At 34.8% G+C, this 15,840-nt stretch overlaps 1 protein-coding gene across 1 annotated transcript in view; it reads left to right on the top strand.

The window, feature by feature from the left end:
- Nucleotides 1-556: 556 nt before the first annotated feature.
- CCDC73 (coiled-coil domain containing 73) overlaps nt 557-15,840 on the top strand; it is a 55,551-nt gene continuing 40,267 nt past the window's right edge. The window contains exons 1-3 of the mRNA XM_088145091.1: nt 557-688; nt 13,128-13,199; nt 13,841-13,912. Of these exons, the coding sequence (XP_088001217.1) occupies nt 557-688; nt 13,128-13,199; nt 13,841-13,912 (276 nt within the window). The remainder of the gene's footprint in view (nt 689-13,127; nt 13,200-13,840; nt 13,913-15,840) is intronic.

Raw genomic sequence — 15,840 nt, 5'->3', positions numbered from 1 at the left:
AAAATAAGCTTCCATAAAGTTATGCTTTCCACCAGGATGTGTATTCTGCATCATCAGGCCTTTACTTCCCACAGATTCATGGGAGTAGTCCAATCAGAACCCATCCAAAAATGTTCATCAAATTGTAATTTTTATTGAGACTAAAAGAAAATATTGCTAAATACATGGGAAGTAATCATATTTATTGTATTAAATTAATTGTAATAAAAATTAAATAAATTTAACTCAAAGGTATGTTTTGTTCTGGCTCTGGCCACTTTTATGTGAGAAGCCCCAGCATGCCAATCAAAGACAAATGTAGTCTTTGATCTGAATGTCATTCTAAGTTTGAAATTGAGGGGACAGCAAGATCTTCCTTCTTTTCAGCCTTTATTCTTTCTGCATCATTAGGTTACCCTCCAACTAATCCAAGAGCAGGGGACTTGTCAAACAATGCCCCTAATATTATTGCTTGTAATTTTGCTATTTGTTTGAAAATATTCTTATAGACAGTAAACAATAATATACTGGATTAATTTTTTAACAAAAAACTTTTTTTTTACATTCCATAGGTTAAATGGATGAAGATTTAGATAAAGAAATAGCAGCATATTCCTTACAAAACTCCTCAGAAGCATTGCTTTCTATTCAGCTACTAGATTTCAAAACAACTTTTCTGGAGGCAGTAGAAGAACTGCGTATGAGAAGGGTAGGTGCATCTATTATTTATGTTTTGGTCTTGAATTAATTTCAAATGTTAATGCAATAAAATCAGCAAGATGAAATATTTAATAAGATCTTTTAAAACAAGTTAAAATATCTCCATTCCTAACCATCTCAAACTATTGGAAACCCAAACTAAACAGAGTGATCACTGGCAGAAAGGCATTTCAATGCCTTTTCTGTGTTCTTCATATTCAGACATGGTATATAGCTACTACAACAGGGGTTTCAAACTTAAATTGTTACAAATGCCACATAAGAACTAGATCATTAGCCAGGCTAATACACACACACACACACATACACACACACACATATAAAAAATGAAATCCAACAAATAAATAAATAAAAATAAATAAATAAAAGGAAAAGAAGAAACCTCCTCCTTCATCCCCAGCAAGTATGATCAGCATTAACGATTTATCCCTACCTCTTAAAATAAAACCAAACAACTCTTTATCCCATACCTCACCCCATTATCTATAAACCAATCTCTAAAACCCCATTTCTCGATATTAATGATCAAAAATTCATTATCAGAAATAACAACATAACTATTACATATTATATCTACTAAACCTAATTTAAATCCTTCCTTTTATACTTATATCTCCATTTCCATTTAAACATATCTTTAAAACATTGCCATCCAGTCCCAATCCAGAAACCATTAAACATTACCAGAAATAGGAACCCATTTATTTTAACCCATTTATTTTAATCAATAAACTACTTCTGTATTGTTTCTTCTTTCTCCCAACGATCTTTGGATCCCTCAAACAAAGTTTTAACATCTGCTTTCTCTTATTCTCTTTGTCTCCTCTTTCAAGATCCTTGGCATCTTTATCAAGTCCCTTTTGTTCTAGTAGAAAGAAGTTATCCATGTCACTATTCATATTCTCACTGTCTCTTCTCAAAAAATCTTTGGCAGCATCAACAAATTCCTTTTGTAAATCCAGTGTACAGAAATTGTCCACATCAATTGTCCACTGGGGGCTCTCTCCAGTTTCACAGATTGAAATATTTCTTTAGTTTTTATACTATCAATGGTTGTGCCAATTTATCTTTCTGAGAGATCACTTCCATTTCATTATTTCCCAGGAAATTAATAATTTGATGTTCAGCTACAGGAGCCCCTAATTTATGTAACTGATAACTTACAACCTAAAAGTTAGAAAACTGATAATTGATAGATTCTGTCTTAGTAAATAACTGTCCACCATTGGCCTGAATTCTGAATATAAAATTTTGGTTTTTTTGTTGTTTCAGTAATAATAAATCAATAATTTTCCAGCTTTCTCTCCTGATCCCAGTATTTCTGACTGACAGATTTTCCATGAGTATTAATTTTGTTCTGAATGTAGTAGACCAATTTAAGCTTTGCTGCTTTAAATACTTGATATGATTTATCTGTAGGATTTCTTGCATATAACAACAGTGCATCTTTAACCATCTTTTTCAATTGTATAAAATTAGAGTCTCTGAATTTCTTTTTTGCTAGGACAAAACTGATAATGGATCCCTAGATGGGTTCTTAAAGACATACCATAGGATTAATGTATTAGTAGAGTCCTGGTTAGTTTTTTTAAAAAGAACACATTTCTTTCTTAATATATTCTATAAAAGGAGTAACCCTTATAAGAGAAATATTTGGATACCATCTAAAATTGGCTGAATTACAGGTAGTCCTCATTTAGTGACTGCCTTGTTTAACAACCATTCACAGTTACGATGGTGATGAAAAAGTAACTTTACAACCAATCCTCACATTTATAACCTTTACAGGTTATAAGAATCCATAAGTTGATCTACCAAAGTGAAATGAATGAATGAATGAATGAATGAATGAATGAATGAATGAATAATATAAAACAATGTTGATGCCCATGTGAGAAAAAAAATTGTATTCTCTATGTTTTGGTTTTAAAAACTTCAGATATCTATTAACTTAAATTCTAAAATATATGCTTGTAATACTTTCCAATTTTGAGAAAAATAAGGTTTTTTTAAAAAAGCACTTTTATGTAACTGATAATCTTGAATTATGATGAAATTTCCAGCACAAATTATATATTGATAGTTGACAGAATATAATTTAGAGAAACAGGTATGAAATACGTCAGGAATGTTCTTAATAGGGCTATAAATATTAACCAGAGCAATAGTGACAGTAACTACAGTATCTTTACTATCAAAAAAAGTGTCCTTCACTATCACAATGTTCATATAATTCATCAGTTTTTAAATTGCCATTAAACATAATAGCTACCACACATGTTTTAGTTTAGTACCCACTAATGTAGATTTCTCCAATCCACTCCTAGGTCTCAAAAAGAGCTGTTCATTAGGCAGAATATATGTTTCTTGCATAATAAAGATGTCTGGTTGTAATTTTTTGAACTTGTTGCAAATTTGTCCCTTTTTTTCTTTTTGATTGAAATCCATTTACATTCCAACTGACTATTTTAATTACCGTGCCTCCTTGTAGACAAAATATTTTTCAAAGTCAGTTTCCCAGTGATAGAATCATTGTGTACTATAATAATCTTATGGAACATCAAATCCATAAAAAGAAAATATTTAAATGGTGAATACGGATCTAAGTTGAAAGAAATAAAACTGAATACAAAAGAACAAAAAAGGAAGCACCCACCCCAACTGTGCTAATGCTAAAACGAAAAAGGAAAGGAAAAAGAAAACCTTCCATGTTTAATCTCCAGTTTTGTTTAGGTTACTACTAAGCCCCACTTACCCCCATTGACCCTGGGAATAGAGATATAGGAAAGTAGCTGATAAACTTATTTAGTAGCAAAATAGAAAAGAAAAAGAAAAAGATGAAAGCGAGGGGGAGCTGTTACTCATCAGATAACCATAGAGCTTGTAAAAATTCCACAGTGCCAGGTGGGCTTGTAAATTTTTTGATTTCATTTCCAAGAGAGAGACAGAAAATTGCTGAATACAAAATAAAGTACTGTAAAGAAATATCTTGATAAATCTAGTTCAATTCAACAGTTTGTCTATAGGTGACCTCTAGTAGTAAACTTCAGAAATTTAACAATTAAAGGGGTAGATCTCTGTGAGGGATTGCCTCTTGCTCTTTTTAAGCGTCCATTATCTCAAGTTTAAATCAGCCAGCAAGGAGAAGACTTCCTGGATCTATTCTTCCATATAATTTAATAAAGTCTTCTGCTGGTCAACATCCAAAGGTAGCTAAATTATTTTAAATTATTTCTAGTGAGTAGAACTAGAACTTTATTTAAGTAGTTCAGTTTGTAGATTTGTAATGAGTTTATTATGAGATTGAGCCATTTCTTCTAAAATCTTATTTATGGGTTCATGAGAAATAATAATTCTCTTCAATACCTCCAAATTATCAAATTAAATTAATAAAATTAAAGAGCTTAAGCTTTCATGATTTTTAGATCTCCATGAATCTCATATATGCCAGTTTCCAAACTTGTAAATTTATGGTCCATCTATTTAGAAATGGACTGAAGTTTCACCATTAGTTCAGAACTTGCTAGGATGGACAAGATGAGTTCATCTTGGAAGGTAGGTTATATGTTGGTGTGCTCTGACTGTTTGCTTGCTGTCTTCACTGATTTTTGGTTGTTTTGTTGTTGTAGATATCTGCCACATTTTTTTTAGTTGAGTGGCTATATAAATCCTGAAATAAAATAAGTAAAAATAGTCCTAGGAAGGAAGAGGGATGACAAGAAACTCAAGGTAACCCTGTCTTAATTTTGTTAGATATAAGCGGGGGCAGATGGAAACTCTTACAAGCTTTCAAGATTTTTTTTTTTGCAATAAGTTATTAAAGTTTACAAATACAAAGATAAAAGAGTAATACAAACTAAGAGAAATATAAAAAGTGAAGTAAAAAAGAAAAGTGCAAAGAAAGAAAACAAAAAAGGAAAGGAAAAAGGAAAAAATGTTTTAGTTATTAAAACATTAGCCAGTTTCATTTGTAAATCCATTGTGGCATCTTTTTCCATATCACTCTTATAATCTGTCATTTTTAAATCTGTTTTCAAATCCACATCATCTTTTTCCATATCACTCTTGTACTCTGGCATTTTTTAAAAATCCATTTTCAAATCCACATTCAAATCAGCCTCAGTCTCTATTTGGTCCAGTAAATTCAGTTCCTCTTCTGTATTCTCTGATAGATCCATTTTTATAGTGGCAGACAATCTTGAAAGTAATTTCTAAGTACATTGTTCCCAGACAGCCTTAATTTTTTCTATAATGAGATAATATTGCTCCATTGTATTAATAGGTTTCTTCTCCTTTAATTGTAATCCTTGGTTTTCTCTGGTTCCCTCCAGTCAACCTTTGAAGTCCCCTCTTATATTTTTTTTCCAATCAGCAAAACTTTCCCATAGGAGGATTTCTTACAGCTGATTTCAAAATCTTCATATATACTTTTATAAAATTTTAAACAACACACAGGAAATATTCTTTCAAGTCCATGTGGCCCTTTAACTTTCTAAAATCAACATTCCAGACACTCTTTTGCTGTTTTCCAAAAAAATTTTTTTTTCTTTTTAATCCTTAAACTTACATGAAACTTCTTTCATCCAGGATAGAAGGAAGCACTCCCAGCATAATGAAACTTGCCCTTCAGAAGGTTCTTAACATCCAAAAGATCAAACCTTTTGATTTAATTAAGCAATTACTTTCCTAAGGTAGTCAAGAGAAGAAGTGGGTGAATCCAGTGCCTGTTTGGCAGGATGATTTCCCCCTGGCTCCCAGAGCTCTCAAACCTTCTATTTTGTGATCTCTTCACTGGTGAACCTCTGTATGGAGCAAACTTGTGGGTGATTCTAGTCCTCTCCTTGATCCTCTTTCCACTGCGGCCGTTGACTCTGTGTCTGTCATTGCTTCTTTGGAAGTTGCAGGCTTTCAAGTTTTTATTATTATAGCTTATAACAAAAAAGAAGAATTCTAATCATCTTTGCCTTGCCTGTTCCCTGACCTGGGCTACCTCAAAGGGCTGACATCAGTCTTGAAAGCCTCACTACTCTTTAATCAGAGAAGCATTGAACCTTGCTTTAAATCATGGAGATGGCATCAGATCCTCAGGTCACTCCGTTGTCCACAAAAATAACTTGCTGAAACATTGTTACAACATCAGTACCAAATAGATATACAAAAAAGCTGTACAATCCATAGTACAACTAACACAGAAAATGGGGCAAGGGTTACCTCAACTGGGAGCGATTCAACAGCCTGAAGCCCAACCAAAGTTACTTTGCTCTCATGAAAATTTGCTGGAGAGGTTTGAGAGCCCAGGATCATTTTCTGTTTTCCTTGACTCAATATGAGTTGTTTATGGTAGGTCAGGCAGTGGAATTTCATACAGATCACTCTAGGGTTGCTTTTGTTCTGAATCTACTGAAAGAAGGGGCAGCCAAATGGTCTGTGCCCCTCATTGAGGACAATAATCCATTGCTGGATGATTACCGGAACTTCATGAAAAGATTTAGAGGTGCTTTTGATGATTGGCAAGGAGAACAATAGCAAACCAGGAAATTTGCAAGCTAAAGCAAGGCAATCACAGAGTTCATGGGTACATATTGGATTTCCCACTGTATGCCAGAGATATGGGATGGAATGATTTTTCTGTGATCAACCAGTTTTGGGAAGGACTTGCTGATGAACTGATATAAGACATGCTGCAGAATTTGGAAGAACTGTTCCAACATTGTGTGGTAACTGATAGGTGATTGGACGAGTTGAGGCACAGAGGAAAGAATAAGGGGAGAAACTTTTACAGCTTCTCTGCACCCCTGTCCTCCTTCCCTGTGGCATCCTTGGATGCTAACACCGAAGAACCCATGAAAATAGCGGCAGTAAAGAGATTCCTGTCCACAGCAGAAAAAACAGAAAAGGATAGACCTTAGTTGTGTTTCTACTTGGCGCACCCAGACACGTAGCCAAGACTTGCATCACTAAAGTACAGACTTTTGAATCCGTTGTTAATTGCTGTACCTGCAGGCCACGTGGCAAGCAAGTACCTGAATTGCTCCAAAGCATTGGGAGAAACTTCCAATGCTCCAAAGCATTCAGAAACTTCACAGGGTCCCTTCCCAAGAGTTAAGCAGGAGAAGGTTTTGAACCAACTTTGAGCTGATATGGCTGCTTTGAGGAGTGAATCCAGAAGCACCTCACTACAATGCCACGAAGCAGGCATTGTAGTGTATAGACTAGTTGGTTCAACTGTAAGGACTAGTTGGTTCAATTCAGAGTAATTTCAGGAAAAAAGGAAGACATAGGGAACATTTATTTCAAAATAAGAAAAATACAAAATACCTTATCAGTTTATTAGTAATGGATGCTTGGAATCTGCCAGAAATCAGTTTATAGACCACCATTTCATATTCAAAATGAAATAGTCATTCTTCTCTACTTAGACAGCCTTGTGTATCCTTGAGGCCAAGACAATAATAGCGAGATAATAAAGTTACCAGGACTTTACCAAACCAAATCATATCAGGACCTTAACGGCACACAGTTTGGTTGCAGATCTAGAATGTGGAATAGACATTTTAAAAATATCCATTTTTAGATTTTGACCATGACTTACATACAATCCCTTTAGGTACCATGTGTATCCACAAGGGGTACAAATGATGGCATGTATGTGAAGACGTAATCACATAAATGCCATGACTTGCATACTTGATGTTATTGTTTGTGTGTCATTATTTTGCATCATTGTGGTTTACTACAGAAGCCACTTTTTGGCATATTTCCTGGAATTCTGAGATGCTTACAAAGTTAGTGACACCAAGACAATGCTCAGAAATAAAGAGTTAGCAGGCCCAGTTTAAAACATGAAAGAGAAAATGTACCCCAATGGCAACTGGCTGAGTAGGTGGGCCCCCTAAATAAATAACTGATTTGCAGATGCCCATCCTTTCATTTTCTAAGCTTCTGATGTCTATGTGGGACCCAGAGATATTGTTGGAAATACAGATTGGGGTTCATGCTTTGCATTGTAGCATGTTGTCTTGCCATTCTTGCTTTAATTAAAAGAATCTTAGAAAAAATCAGGTAGGGCAGGAAGACTGGTGGCCCCCTAATAAAGTACTACCCAGAATGTTAGAACTTGAGAATTCACTGACTAAGGTACTGCAAAAGTACACAGAAGTCAGGTGTTAACCTGAAGATTCTGTTTCTTGTTGTGGCAATGACACTGCTACCACTTAGCATTTCTCAGAGCAAAAGCACTTATTAAATAATATGCCAGGATGATGCCAGTAAAAATATCAAATATAAGTAACATATGTAGAAAATCAGATTCACTAACAATGTTAGTCACTGACCACATCAATTGTTAAATGTTTTGCTTCTTTTTTCTTCTGTACTGGTATATATGGACCACAGAGGGAACCTACTTTTCTTCTCTTAAGACATGCTACAGTGGGTGTTAAACTTTGAAATTTTCACTAAATTTGAACAAGTGTTACTTGAGGGGCTAGTTTATGTAGGGCACCCTAAACAGACTATGAATCTATAAGTCTGAGAACTGTTTGGCTGAGTAGCATAAAAAAATAGATGTGGCAATTTTGTAGGAGGTGGATTATGATTTTGAAAAAGATAGTAAAAGTACCTAGTTTGGGCTGCTTGGATGTGAGCCAGCTGTACTGTATTCCTAAATCTGTTCAGGGTCAAAAATCAGGGGGGGTTGAACAATACACTGCCTTTCTTGTAAAACTACAGCCTGAAGCAAGCATTTTACAAAAGGCTTGACACTTTCTAAAGGTTATAGAGAGTAAATAAACCATCAAATGACTCCTCTTTTATTGTTATGGTGGTGTTTTTGTAAAAAAACACTTAAATCCTTGTAGTCCTAAGGCAGCTAATAAAATAGCAACACTTGTAAAGGTTTTATGTTGCTTGTTATCTTCTTAAAATGATATACATTTTTCTCCTAAATAGAAGAAAGTTTTCCTTTTAAAGAGCAACAGGACTGTTTGTTTCAAGGCAAATAAATAAATAAATAAATCAAAGTGTTCTATTTACAATGAAAACAAGCAAGCAGGCAAACAAATAACACTGGTGATTTTAAGGATGCCTTTAACGTTTAGTTCAAGATTAGTTTTTTAAACTTTAACTTATCTTTTATGTAACTGCTGATTTTTTCCCTCAAATAAGACAATATCTATTTTCCTTTCATTCACTATTTTAAAGCTCTATTTCCATTTCTTTTACTGAAGCAAGCTTAATCAAAATATTCACATAATTTTTGAAAAAGGATGCTTGTCATCAATAATTCCTATTCAAATATTTGATTATTCACAACAGTTTAATGATAGAAATGTAATTCTACTGTACCGAGTTATGGTACTGTGGAACAAATCAACTTGAAATAATTTGTAGCTTCTTATGCCTGATGCATATTTAAACTCCAGGAAAAATCTTTAATTTAAGCTATAGAGAAAGGTCAAAACACCTGTAAATAAGACAACTCCATGCAAGAAATTCTATGGAGTTTCTGGAATCCATAGGCCAGCTTGGAAGGAGTTTTGGACATCTGTATTTCTGTGCCATCAGCAGTGCTGGAATGCTGATTATTTATTACTGGCTGAGATGCAGTGTGATTGAAACCATTGTGAAACTTTTTTGTTTTGCATTATTTGGCATTTTTTAGACAGTCTGGCTACCTTCCACCTCTCATCCTGGCTTGAGTTTCAAGTCCTTTAAGCGAAATGTTGGCTTGATGGCTCATCAGTTCCCTCAAAGGGATTGTGGAAGAAATTGACAAGAGTTTTGATACCTTCCACCTTCTGTTCAGCAAGACACCAGCAGATTTGCAAAATGTCAGGCTATTCCTACAGTTCCCAAATTGTGTACCACAGTGCCCTGGAGTGCCACAGAAAACTCACAGGGGTGCTGTGGGACATTTTAAATATTTCAGGGAAACACAATAATGCTTGATGTCTGTCAGACATTGCATGAACTACTAGACTAGTAGCCACAGTGCACAGTTTGAGGACTGCTGGGTACTGTGACAAAATTACTGAGACACTAATGGCACTGTGAACCAAGAAAGTTTGGGAACCACTGGGCTATTTGGTCTTTTCTTTCCTTCTCTTTTCCTTTTATATGGAATGAGGATGAAGGGACTTTTGTTGCTGCAAGATCTGCAGGAGCTTGTGATTGTTGCTCCTTGTTCTAAGTATTTCAAACTGGCAAGAGGGATAGGCATTTCCACATAGCCACTGGTTTTCACCAAATCTTCACAAGCAGTTTTGAACTGTTGTGCAAGCACCACCATTGTTGCTATCCTTATATAAGTCTGAGGAGTCCCATGAACCAATCAGTGTTCTCTTCACCTCACAACTGGGAGTACAAAAACTGTTCATCAATCTCACAGCATTTTTTAAAGCAACAACAACAACAGTTATTGTGCTCAACTTAAGTCTCCTGTGGCAACAGTAGCATGAAACTTGTTTCCAAGTGCAGGGAGGAGGAAAAAGTCAGATACCTGGGACAATGGGTGAGTTGGAAGTTCCTGGCCTTTGGAAACTGCTTCTAGCTGAAACTGATATTTGTATAGTTTATGTTGTACTGCAGTTAAACTGGAAATAAGTTGACAAAGGCCATGTGGAAGTACCAAAGGATTGCCTTCAAACTACTGCCTGCTCAAACCAGGAACTAACAATATATGCTGTTTTGGCTCCATACTACTGCCTAAATCCTACCACCATTCCATCCTGTTGATACATAACTGTAAAAAAGAAGGCTAGTGCCCTCCTGTGAGTTTTCTGGATGCTTCTGCTCAAACACTATCTGCTATATCAGCTAAGGTTTTGGCCTGACCCAGCAGGGCTTCTAGTGTTTTTTTGAAGGACTACCACACATGGGGAATATACCATCCCTGGAACTTGATACCCTTCTGGTGATTGTTGTTCTCCAGCTGCAAAAAAAGCTGTAACGTACCACAAATTATCTTGTTCAGGTTCTTTAGCACCTCTTGAAACCAAGGTTTATCATCTACCTTTTGCTTTCAATATGGATGAATACACATTTTTCCAGTGTCTGAAACTCTTTTTGATTAGACTGCTTGCCACATCCCTCATCTTGTAGTTTGTGCTTCCTCCAACCTAACTGAAGATTAGCACTGAAATGCTAACATGCAAGCTAGCAAATATAGCACACTTGCAAGCTTGGTAGGGAAATTGTATTTGACCAGCAGTAATGATATACATGAGCATGAAACTGAGCAAACTCAGGGAGGCAGTGAAGGACAGGAAGGCCTGGCGCAATATGGTTCATGGGGTCATGAAGAGTCAGACACGACTTAACGACTAAACAACAAACAATGATATACAGGCAGCAAACCCCACACTCACTTGCATTGATGATGTTACCTAGCTGGGTAATGAAATGTCTGCAAGCAAACAACCAAGCTCAGAGAGCACCAAAAATTCCACAATAATGATATGCCATCATTAAGTGAAGAAGTTATGGATTCCAAAAGCAATTTACCGGTAGCGCTTGCCAAACAAATAGACATCATGTGTGTGTGTGTTTGAAGCATTTTTGCCTATGTGTTTGTTTCTATTTATATTGTTTCTGAATTCATTAAAGTTCTGGAAGCAGGAAAGGGGGGGGGCGTAATATACATGTTATGAAGTTATGTTTGAGGTAGGGAGAGTGAGCACTGATTGGCTAACATTGTTAGGTACACAGGACCTCCATTCATTGTTTAAAAAAGAGATTTAGCACTCTGTCAAAAAAAATACTAAACCCATGTACAGTATATAAGGAGCCCACATAAGACCTGATAAGTGCTTTGGAAAATGCTACTCAGACATTAGTCATAAAATTAAATAATAAGAAAACAATAATAAGAAAAACCAAGCAACTAGGTATTAAACCATTGCTACCTTCTGTACTTTTCCATTGAACATCAGCATTTTAAATCAACACACTAGACAGTATCTCAGAGAAAACCACAATTGAACACCATTTGGGAAAAATATTTGATTGCTTTTTTTTTTCCAAATGAAATTTAGCCTTCTGAATCAGAGATTAAGAGTGGGAAAGCAACTGCCCTTTTCTGTCTCTCCATTTTTCTACTCAAAATTATTCTTCCCAACTGCTTTTTTTTCATGTGGGAAAAAAAAAAATAGTTTGTTGCTATTTTCTACATTATTTTTTACACATAATATTGTTGTATGCCACCAGAGTTGCTTTGTGAGATGGGTGGCTCTATAAATGTGAAGTATAAATTAAAAAAAAATAAAAAAAAATAAAAATTACTGGTTTTAGTTCCTAATGAGGGAGTAATAGAAGATGCATTCAGATTCAGCTTTTACAGATTTATAGAAAACAATATTGTAATTTCAGAGTATTATTCAAAGTCTGCAGGATAATATTTTAGAAACTTACATTTTTATATTTATTTCACTTTTATGTCACTTAGTAACTGTAATGTTTTGCAAACAATACTATAGACACCGAAACAGAGATTCCTGCATTTTTGTTACAGCACATAAAACCTAGGACTGGGAAAGACTGTTTTAAAGGGACAATGCCAAACCAGTTTCCTGTGTCCTCATTGAAGTATTAGTGGCAATGTTTGTCAGATGATAAAAAATATGAACATTTCAGGATTCATGGTTAGATTTATCAGATCCATGAGAAGTAGTCTTGCTTAGGCACTCGCCTGTGGGCCTAGCAAATAGGCAGGTTGGAGATGAGGAGATATTGAAAACCCCTGGACTTTTCCTTAAAAAGGATTACATATTTGTAATATTAAGTGTTAGCTTTTGCAATGGATGTTATTTTAAATGAGCTTAAAAATGTTTGAAAGCTTTGGTGAATTAAAAATAAAGCTGCCCTTCCCCTGATGAAGATGTGACAGCAACAAAACAAAATTTTGCTTTCAGACTGTGGAAGAGGCTGGATATATAAGTCTTATCTGAACTGTTCCTTTTGTCTTGCTGTGGGAAGGGCTTTATATATAAATTTAATATGCACTATCCCTTTTGTCCTGCTAAGATTGTCCTGAATAAAGAAATACTGTGAAGATGCATGCAGTATCTAAAAAGAACTGCATGAACTGGTAACGTTCCCTCCACTCCACTCCATGTCCTAGAAAGATTAGGTGAACAAGTTTCTGTAAGTTAATTTGCAGACATTATGTGAGGGTGAAGATGTCATACCCAGTCATGTACTGTTTTAACCAAAAAAAGTTCCCCATGGCCTGAAATGTATTCTCATTTGTATAAACATAATTTTGGGTTTTTTAAGATGATAGAATAATAAAATACAATGACATAAAGAAATAATTTTCAGTGTAAATTGATAAATCAGCCATGTTATTAATCCTTTGAAAAATATTTTAATAATAAAGGTTATCAGGAATGTATTAGAACAGTGATTTTTTTTTTTAATTTTGAAATTAGGATTCAGAAAACCATTATGAGAAACAAATTAGCAGGCATGTTGCTGAAAGACAGGACCTTGTGTGGCAAAAGGTTGGTGTCTTTGTCATAATTTTTGATATTATTATCAAAGTTTAAGAATAGGCAAAATCTGATTTCTGATCCATTTAATATACTTTCACTAAATACGTAGGGTTAGGGTTAGATTTAGTGGAAATAATAATCAATTGAATCTTAAAGATGTTACATGTGTTTAAAGCCTTTGCTTTAGAATTTGGCAAAACTAAACCTGAAGAAACTTTGTACTTCAATGCAATACACTTTTATACTTTTATCTAATCCAGAAAATTCTGAATATAGTCCAAGACTGCATGATTGCTATTGCTCTTAATAATCTAATTCCTTTGCAAAACAGATTATATATAGGAATTGAAAAAAGAAATATAAATTGGGCTGTTGCTTCTCTTTCATACTGATTTATAGAAAATCTATACCTTTCTTGTCACACAAATAAACCTATTCCTTTGCATCTTGATTAGAATGTAATTGTTATTTTTGATCTTGTGTGGATTAATAAATAATCCATTATTTATTATCTGCTTTTTGAATCATTATTATCAACTAAGACTAAGCCATATGAAAAATAAATATATAATAATTGATGAAACTTTTAAAAAGTTGCATTTAAAGATCAGCTTCACTATATCATATTTTAAATTATTGTCAACAAATAGGAAACTGTTCATCATGAGAAAGAAGCATTAAAGAAGCAGCATGAAGAAGCCATTACAACTTTAAAAAAACAGGTAAGATTCTTTTTCCTCAGCAATAGTTATTATACTTCTGAATAGATTAATTTTAACTTTAGGTAGAAAGTAATATTGCCATATAAATTCACAACAGTAACTATCTTTGAAGTGCTGGTTTTCAAACTGATATCCACACTTTCTTGGGAATGAGTTACATTGAACTCAGTTGGAAGGGGAACAAGAGGTTAGTGTTTGCAAGAACAAATGTCAGCTTCTGTCTAGAGTAGCTTCTTTTATATAAACTGTCAGCTTGTTTACCCTCATCCATACCAAAATAACTTTCATGTTATTTTCATGAGAGTTATACAGTATACTAATAATATTTCAGTCCAAACCTCTTTCTTCAACAATTTTACGTATATGTTGAAAAGAGTGGGAGGTGGAATCTCATAGGTTAATGGTAATGTGCCCTAGTATCAACTTAAGAGCATTCCATCAGGAAGAATATATTGCCTCCTAGGCTCAACTCAGATTAGAGGGTTGAAGGATCTCAGAGTTGATTTCATGGTCAATAATATCAAAAGTTACTGAGAGATCCAGAAGAACTTACAGGGTTATACTCTTCCCATTTGTTTCCCAATATAAGTCATACATCAGCTTGATCAAGGCTGTATCCATCTCATAACCAAGTCTAAATTTTGATCAGAATGGATCTAAATAGACAACAGCATCCAACACTGCTTAAAAGGCTGCCTCATACTCCAACACCTTGCCCAAGAAGGATATGTTTGAGACTAGATAGTAATTATCCAGAGCTGTGTGACCAAATCTGTCTTCTTCAGCCAATGCTTCACCATTGCCTTCTTTAGAGTTGTGAGGACTTCACTTCTGAAGGAGAGATCTCCAAGACCTAGACACCAAACCCAACTCTAATCTGTTGCAAAAGCTAGGATGAGCAATGTCTATAGAGCAGGCAACAAGCCTCACTCCTCCAAGCAGTTTGTTCATATACTTAGATTACAACAATTGTCTATAACAACATAACAAGATAATGCACTATCTTGTAATCCTAGTCAATATAACAGATTATATCAGCAAAACACTCAGTAAATGGGTCATAGTAGGCCTTTGAAGATTTCAGCTGTTGTGTTTTAGATGCTTCAAGTAGAAAGTCTCTAATCACCCAGAAGTGCACTGCTGGACATACTGAGCAGATGCAATATACTATGACTTAAAAAGTCCTCTCAATATTTTTGAGAACATTGCTGTAATTTTCATTTTATTGTTTATCATTACTGTATTAAAATAAAAGTTGCATACAGACACACAGTTGAGATTTTGCACATTTTAAATAGGATCAGAACAATCTATCACTTTCCGATATATCAAGAACAGATGTAATTATGGACAATCCTTGCATATTAAGCTCTGCTTCAGAGAACTTCCCAGTAGCACTGGGTGTCCCAACAGCACACACTGTATGTTGCCTTTAAGATGTTTTACTGTATTGGTTGAGGATAATCAGCATTGTTTGCTTTCTTCATCTGCCACAAGGAGATTACTCTGAAAATGACATAAACTACCCCTTTCAGAATTGAGCCCAGCAGCAGCCTGCTAAAGGGAGGCTAATCCCTGCACAGTAAGAATGAGCACAAAACTACTAGGCTTGAATAGAGTGTACATTGATCACAAAATATGATTCACACCCTGACTCAGGTAAACAGAAAGCTGTCTAATTTGCTTTGGAGAAATTCAGAAGCCCTTTTATTCCAAGGGGGGCCTAAATCCAAATATCAAGCTAGCAAACCAAATTTTTGCATATCCCACTAGATGTCAACAAACAGTTATAACTTGATTTGGCTGATCTGAATGTAGAAATGGTGGACTCTGATCAGTTAATGAGGGTCAGGAGGTTTTTTTTTTTTTTTTAAAGAAGCATTTAGAATTGTAGGAGAACCTAACAAAGATATCTGAATATTGGAATA

This window comes from Python bivittatus, unplaced genomic scaffold (assembly GCF_059951505.1).
Source record: "Python bivittatus isolate LINGU-HERP-01145 unplaced genomic scaffold, Pbiv_v1 ctg000480_np1212, whole genome shotgun sequence".
Classification (NCBI taxonomy): Eukaryota; Metazoa; Chordata; class Lepidosauria; order Squamata; family Pythonidae; genus Python; species Python bivittatus.
This window is presented reverse-complemented; position numbering and strand designations above follow the sequence as displayed.